Source organism: Notothenia coriiceps, unplaced genomic scaffold (genome assembly GCF_000735185.1).
Source record: "Notothenia coriiceps isolate Sejong01 unplaced genomic scaffold, NC01 NC01_scaffold00016692, whole genome shotgun sequence".
NCBI lineage: Eukaryota > Metazoa > Chordata > Actinopteri > Perciformes > Nototheniidae > Notothenia > Notothenia coriiceps.
In genome coordinates this window covers 1-8,253 of record NW_011349393.1, presented here as the reverse complement: position 1 = coordinate 8,253, position 8,253 = coordinate 1, and the positions used below count along the sequence as shown (strand labels likewise).

The 8,253-nt window shown below is 38.9% G+C and overlaps 2 protein-coding genes across 3 annotated transcripts; both read left to right on the top strand.

Moving 5' to 3' along the window:
• The first annotated feature begins 129 nt into the window (after positions 1-129).
• On the top strand, positions 130-2,119 carry LOC104949692 (uncharacterized). Its single transcript, XM_010776090.1, has 3 exons — positions 130-219; positions 603-1,507; positions 2,103-2,119. Exons 2-3 carry the CDS (start codon positions 604-606, stop codon positions 2,117-2,119), a joined length of 921 nt encoding a protein of 306 aa, XP_010774392.1. The 5' UTR covers positions 130-219; position 603.
• A 584-nt stretch (positions 2,120-2,703) lies between these two features.
• LOC104949691 (uncharacterized) lies at positions 2,704-7,452 on the top strand. 2 transcript variants are annotated; one of them, XM_010776088.1, is made up of 3 exons: positions 2,704-2,775; positions 3,431-3,488; positions 6,399-7,452. In XM_010776088.1, exons 2-3 carry the CDS (start codon positions 3,470-3,472, stop codon positions 7,430-7,432), a joined length of 1,053 nt encoding a protein of 350 aa, XP_010774390.1. In that variant the 5' UTR covers positions 2,704-2,775; positions 3,431-3,469; the 3' UTR covers positions 7,433-7,452. The 2 variants fall into 2 exon arrangements, with proteins under 2 accessions (XP_010774390.1, XP_010774391.1); XM_010776089.1 differs by lacking the exon at positions 6,399-7,452 and having other exon boundaries at positions 3,431-5,089.
• The last annotated feature ends 801 nt before the right edge of the window (positions 7,453-8,253 follow it).

Genomic DNA, 8,253 nt, shown 5'->3' with positions numbered 1-8,253 from the left:
ATTTGTACAGACACATAGCTTGTAACAAAGCCCCGAAAGGAAGTTCTTGTTTTCTTTATAAGAATACAGAAGGAAGTATTATCTAAACATCTGTATGATCACATTTCCTGCAACCACCAGCAACACTTGTTTTGCCAAATTCTTTTACAGAGAAAAGAGATTCACCTAACCTGGCACAATCACAGAGATCGAATATTTGACGACAGCAGACTAACGCAGGTAAGCCATTTCATTTCCTGATTACATTTTTTTTCAAAAGATTGGTGAATAACTTCACTCAAGTCTTTTGTTTATGTGTATGTTCCTCTTTGTGGTACTCTCCCTTCATCACAACCCAACAAGGGAACAAGGTTCATTGAAACATGAGGAGGGAATGTTGTATTAAAAAGACTAACTTTGGCAGATACTCTCATTTTTAATGAATTGCTAAAGAACTTTGAATTTCTTCTCAATACTGGCCAAAATCGTATTGCTTAGAAGGACCAGGAGGGTTGATAACCACAAGCAAAACCATTTCAAATGTTTATATGGCTACCTTACTGATCAAAACATCAAATTGCAGTATGGATAAATAATTGAATCTTTTTGAAATACCTATACAGGATGATGAAGATATCAGGAAGAATCACTTGGTGCTGTGTAGCTCTGCTCCTCGCCCTGACTTCTGTGTCGGCTGTACAGAAAGAGCTCGATTCAATCGATGATTTGAAGCAAATCAACTTTCGCCAATCTGTGCCCAAGCACAGTCTTCTGCTGCTCCACTGGTTTGCCAACAAGATCGACATCGACAACAACGATATTATACGGCTAGCCTTTGACCTAAACAGTGGAGATTATGGCTCACACCATTATGGTAACTTTGAGGGGCTGCTGGACCCACTGCCTCGGGGAAATCAACACCGCTACTACACTATAGGAAATCTCTATAGAGAAGCACCGATCCAACTTCCTCCTTATGTAGTGCATCCCCGAAGGCAGTATGTGGGAGAGAACAGGGACAGGATCATAGCTCGAGTCAGAGACCCAAACATAGAAGGGCGAGTGCACCGGAGGATAGACAGAGTGTTTATCACACAGCATTACGACACTAATGAAAATCTGGGCACACCTTATGATCCAGATCACACATACAGGATCACTATTAACCTCCTGAGACAGATCAGAGAGTTTGCAGTGGGACAAAACCAACAGCAACTGATGCATCTCAGAAACCGCTTTGGAAGCAGCGCTGATGGCTTCGACATTGTAAACACATGGGGTGAACTTGCTTGCCTTGGACTGCTGTTGTATATCGTTTTCCAGGAAAAGCCCTCCTCTAACCAACAGAACAACCGCCCGGAAAACGAAATAAATCCTTGGAATGGGATAAACAGCTATATTCCTAGAATTCTTCCAAGCTTTGGTGACGTTGTGGTGAATATCAACGACGCTGAAGACCACGAAGCCATCAGGACAACAGGAAACATCATCGCAGTACCACGGATCAACGTCCGGAGGTCGTTCCGTTGTATTTGTTGCATTTGTTGTATTGCATGCATATGTTTAATTGCATTGTGTATCATAGTATATTTTTGGTCTAAAGGAAAGATATGATATTGTAAGTTAAAACTTTTTTTTTTTTCGAGTTAATTGGTGCAGCAGTTGCAATACAAAGTGGGAAGAGTGCAAATATAAAAGTCTAGGATAACGATAAAGTGCAAATAATGTGTTAATCCAATATATATACATATACACACACAACCCTAAATTACAGGTCAACAGTTAATTCATAAAATACAAACATGTTAACTCATGTACAAACATGTTAGGGAAGAGTCTAAGTAGGGTATATTATGATTGTGTGCATGATATTGCAGTAGCGGGGATTGAAGTTTTAGTGATAATACAACACACATCTTAAGCTGTGTGCTATGAAAGCTTTCACAAATAATGTATTGACTTAAAAATATAACGGGTGTATTTCATTAAATGAGTTGTGTTGTAAAATGGATTGAATAAACTATAGTTTATGTCAGATTGATATCGGTGTCTTCATTTGTAGTTAAACGAAACTGGATTAGAATCATACAGTACAGACATTTGAATGTGTCTTTGTTCTTCAGACAACCCCAAAGACTGAAGAGCTGAACTGAAGCCAAAAGGGGCGTGGCTCTGGCAGTGGCCTTCTCAGCTGCGATGCAATTATCTTGAACTGGCATATAAAAAAAATGGGAATCTTTGTGGACATGTAAAGGGACCAGAGGATTCAGAAGAGCTGACAGCTGGCACCTGAGACTGCACCCACCTGTAATCCAGATAGGCAAAGCCCCTTCTAAAGAGTAACTGTAAGCCTTAATACAATTGAAACAGGCGAGTTGTTGTTGTGATAACTGAAGGATCCTGGCTGTCCTTTGCTCTATACAGCAAGGGCGCATTTCTCAATAAAAGGTCACTTAAGCAATATAAATGAAGAAATGATTCTGCAATAAGTGAATACAGTTTAATAATAAGCTTGACACTATAAAAAGTCCTTTGACTCACTGTGGAACTTAACACACATAAACAAAATGACTTCTCTTTACAGAATCATCCCTCTATAAACTAACAAAACCCTGAGAGGCTGTACCACTTCCCTTTTCTTGAATACATTTCATCCAATCAGCTGTTTGATCAAGCATCCTGTAACCAGCAGCAACATCCGTTACATTTACTGCAAACCTGAAACCAAATAAGTGGTGTTGCATGCACTCACAGATTTACAGAGACCAGATACTTTAAGGCAACTGACTAAAGCAGGTTAGTACTGTCATTTTGTAAACATTATTCCTGTTAATTATTTACTTGGGCACTATTTCACAATATTGGTAACGTTTTTTTTAGTGGTCTCCTCTGTGGCACTTGCTCTGCATCGCAGCTTAACAAGGAACTGCTGAGTAAAAACTACTTTTGAACTAAGTAGACGGAAATCATCAGTTGATTTGATTAACTCTGCTGAAGCCTCACAATAACAACAATCAATATACAAATGCATATTTAAACAGAATGAGGACTGTGTATTCATATTAAATAAACACATTTGGATTAAATCTAAATGATATCACTTTTTTAGCTATTTCCCAAATGACAACATTGTTATTTTAAAAGACAGACCTACTGTATTAAACCTCTCAATATTGTGATCTAAGATCTGAAGTATAATAACTCAATTCATGTTATTTTTTGTTTAAATATATTGTTGACACAACTCATACTTGTGAGAGCTAATTTAGTTTTTTTAATTTGATTTCCTGCATTTCATCAAAAAGGTCCAGACGAATATCTGATCATTAGACTAGAATGTCACACACTTTTTAAAATGTTGAATAACTATTTGTATAATTTGATAAACAGATTTTATTAGTTTCTATAAATCTGATTTTTATAAACATTTCCTTGTTTTTACTCCATAAAGGCCTTTGGACATCTAAATTGCATGTCACTTTGATACAGGATGATGAAGATATCAGGAAGTGTCACGTGGTGCTGTGTAGCTCTGCTCCTCGCCCTGACCTCTGTGTCAGCTGTACAGAAGAAGCTAAAATCAATCAGTGATTTGAAGAAAATCAACTTCGGCCAATCTGTGCCCAAGCACAGTCTTCTGCTGCTCCACTGGTTTGCCAACACAGTTACTATTGACGATAACGATGTCATAAGTCTGACCTTTGATCCAAACAGTAGGGATTATGGCTCACATCATTATGGCAACTTTGAGGGGCTGCTGGACCCACTGCCTCGGCAGAGGGGAAATCAATACAGGTACTACGCTATTGGAAATCTCCATCAGGAAACGTCCGATCCACTTCCTCCTTATGTAGCGCATCCCCAAAGGGATTATGAAGGAGAAAACAGGGACAGGATCATAGTTCGTGTCAGGGAGCCAAATTCAGGAAGGCAAACTTTCCGGAGGATAGACGAAGTGTATATCACACAGCATTATGACACTTCTGAAAATCAGGGGACACTTTATGATCCAGGTCATACCTACAGGATCACCATGAACCTCCTGAGACAGATCAGAGAGTTTGCTGTGGGACCAAACCAACTGCCACTGTCGTATCTCAGAAACCGCTTTGGAAGCAGCGCTGATGATGCACAAATCAGAAACACATGGGGTCACCTTGCTTGCCTTGGCCTGCTGCTGTATATTGTGCTCGGGGAAAGGCACCCCTTTACCCCACAATCCAACTACACACCGCAAGTCAGACAACAAAGCACCTACACACCAGCTAACAGACAAACTAGTTGGTGAGCGGATTTTGTGAAGTGCTGCATGATCGTTGTTGTTCTTTCAATTTGTCTTTTTATTTTGGCAATTTATTTCGAAAGGAGATACATTGAAATGAGAGAGGGTAAATAAATTGCCAAATAATGTGTTTAAGCATAATGCTTCTCACAAAGTCAGCAGGATTCAAAAGTTGATTGGGAAGAAGGAAACACACGTGAACATGTCCAGGGGTTCTTCTGTTTTATGCTTCTTTTTTTTTTACTTCAGTGTTTAATTGCAATTTTTATTATATAACTTTTTTTGTGAATGGTGTTAGTTTATATTTGAGATAAAAGCTTTGTATGACATGCTTTAGATGACAGGCCAAATACTTAAATCCTCAATCTTTTGAGGTTCAAAGTTACATTTATAAAAAATGACAGGTTCTGAATAACAGTAGGGCTTCTTCTTCTATTTGAACTGTGCACATTGGCTTTTGTTGTTTTTTTAATAATGCACTGCTTTGCTGCAGGCATGAAGCTGCAGGCTTCAGTTTTGCTCCAGCATGTATAATTTAATAGCTATGACTCACTGAGGATTCCTCCTGTGTGTGAGACGGATGAAGAGAATTTAAGCAGCACTGATTGATAAACCAAACAGATCGGTGAATGACTGTCCGGTCTGCAAAGGACAGCCGTCACTGACATGAATGCATTTAATGTTTTTATACTTCCTGTAATGTCATAAATTGTGTGTGTTTATTAAATTGTAATGTGTCAGTAAGACTGATGTCAGCTTTACATTTGAGGTTTTAGGGAACTGAGCACAATTTAGATGTGCAAAATAATAAAGACACCGTTAACATTATATTCTGGAAGATCAGATTTGTTATCTTTGGCATCACAAGCGACAAAACGCTGCTATATATATTAGCTTTTTGCATTTCTAAAGACTACTTTTCATATCTGGAATTTCTTTTTTTAAACAGCCATGTGATCAAACTTCCTGTGATGACCAGCAGCAGATGTTTTGCCAGTTTAATTTACGGGAAACTGAAACTTACTTACACACACACACACACACATCTGAGACTCGACAGCAGCAGACTAACAGAGGTGAGCTCTCCTTTTTCTGATCACTAGTTTGTTTCTATTATTTACTTTGGCACTATTTCACATGTTTGGAAGAAGACTTTGATTCCAGCTTTGTATTTGAGTTTTCTCTCCTCTTCGTGTTACTATCCCTCCACCGCAGCTCAACAAGGAAACGCTGTGTATCAAAACAGTCTACTAGGTAGAGTGTAACTTGGTACTCGCTTGATTTGATGAACTCAGGCTGCTGAAGCCTCAAAATAAACTCAGAGAACTTAAACATAAATATTTTGCTCAATAAGAAGACTGTGGATGCCCTCGTAATGCCTATTGCATATCTTGTTACAATGGCATGCATGCTTTGAGAAAGTACAGATTGGATGTTAAATGGCGCAGTGAACAATAGGGTTTCAAGGTGACGAAATCTCAGATTAAAAACAGCAAATGTACGTTGTTTATGCCGTAATGAGATTATTTACAATGTTTTTATTTACGACCAAAATATTATTTTTAAACAATGTATTATACTTTTTTTTTTTTAATTGAGGATTATATGGTGGTGCTCATCAAAATGTCTCCCACTTTAGGTTCAATATTTTTTTATAAGTATTTTTGAATGAATAATGAAAAGTAACCTATACTGTATATAGGGCTCAGAAAATATACAACTGATTCCATGATTTGGCAAGTAAATACAAATGTTTAACATTTCCAATGAAATTATTTAAAATGTTCAGATTTATTACATGTGCCGTAGAAAAATGGATGATATAAAAACAATGTTGTAGTCCAATTACTACGGGCCTATTTAATGCCGACAGGGTTGAAGAGTGACACTCCTTCAGAGCAAGGAAATCACACATTTTGCTTTTCACCAAGAGGTCGTTTTGAGACCATAATGTCTTTTAATTCTTAAAACATTGTAATAGCATCAATATATTTTTGTATCATTAAGTGAACACACATCAATTGATTAAATGAATCTGTTTTTATAAACTTTCTCTACTCTATTTCTACCTCACAAAAGGACTTTGGACATCTTAATTGAGATTCAAGTGGACCCAGGATGATGAAGATGTTGGGAGGAGTCACTTGGTGCTGTGTAGCTCTGCTCCTCGCCCTGACCTCTGTGTCAGCTGTACAGAAGACGCTCAGATCAATCAATGGTTTGAAGAAAATCAACTTTGGCCAATCTGTGCCCAAGCACAGTCTTCTGCTGCTCCACTGGTTTGCCAACGAGATCGACATCGACAACAACGATATTATACAGCTGACCTTTGACCCAAACAGTGGAGATTATGGTTCCCATCATTATGGCAACTATGAGGATCTGCTGAACCCACTGCCTCGGGGAAATCAATACCATTACTACACGATTGGAAATCTCCATCAGGGAACGTCCAATCCACTTCCAGCGTATGTAGCGCATCCCCAGAGGGAGTATGAAGGAGAAAACAGGGACAGGATCATAGTTCGAGTCAGGGAGCAAAACCGAGGGCAAGTTTACCAGACGATAGACGAAGTGTATATCACACAGCATTATGACACTTCGGAAAATCAGGGGACACCTTATGATCCAGATCATACCTACAGCATCACCACGAACCTCCTGAGACAGATCAGAGAGTTTGCTCTGGGACAAAACCAACTGTCGTATCTCAGAAACCGCTATGGAAGCAGCGCTGATGATGTACAAATCATAAACACATGGGGTCAGTTTGCTTGCGTTGGACTGCTGCTGTATATTGTGATCCAGGAAAAGCAGTCCTCTAAGCAACAAAACAACCGACCTGAAAACAGAAGAAATCCTAGTAATAAGAGGGAGCACAATGTTCCTAGAAATGAGAGAGAGCACAATGTTCCTAGAAATGAGAGAGAGCACAATGTTCCTAGAAATGAGAGAGAGCACAATGTTCCTAGAAATGTCCCAAACCAGAGTTTTGTTGTAGTGAATATGGGCGATTATGAGGACCGTGTAGCCAGCAGGCGACCGGTAAACACAGAATCAGACTGTTGCAAGACCTATAAATGCTGTTTAATCAGTGGTTTTTGTTGTTTTGCCTGCATAACTTTAATTGTATCGGGTATCATTTTTTATTTTTTTGTTATAAAAAAATAAGAGACACAAAAATGTATCATGAGGGCTCCTGGGAAGAAAACCAAAACCCACTTTTGTATTTAATGGTGCGTTCAAACCGGATGCGATGCGATATTTGGGGGAGGCGCGATTACATATACGTGGGTAGACGTGGGCAGACTTGGACAGACGCGAATTTGCTCCGATGACGCGGATGACGCGAATGACGCGGCGCGATTGAAGGGGGCCGCGACAACCGCTCGAGTAAAATTTGTTAAACTTGAGCGTCAAATTTGCGTTATGCGATCTCGCGGTAGCCAATCAGCGGTGAGGATCTCAGCCTGCGGTCACTGACGTTGAACCAGAAAACCAGTCGTGAGGTGTTAGTACTCAGAGCTGTACAGAAGTTAAACAAGTACAAACTAGGGATGCCAGTGATTATTCGATTATTCAAATATTAGTTACAGTCTCCATAATCGAATATTATTTTTAAAAATCGATTTTATTTATATATATTTTAATTATTATTTATGTTTTTTTGTTTTTTTTCTGGCTTAGTTTCAACCAAAATATAGACTAATGTTAATAATAGTAATAGTATTAATAATTGTAATAACAGGGGTCAGTCGAATAATCGATTATTATTCGTCAGGGCTGCCGAATAATCGATTTTGATCATGGTCAGTTTCTGGCAACCCTAGTACAAACCACAGACTGTCTGTGTCATGGCGAATACAGTCGCTGGTTTATTCATGTCTGTAGGCCGTTGTTATGAGTGTGGAGTGAGCATATACAACGTTAGCTTAGCCTGGTCGACTCAATCTCCATTCAGAAAACACACATTTCAAAAGGTTTTTCGCCTG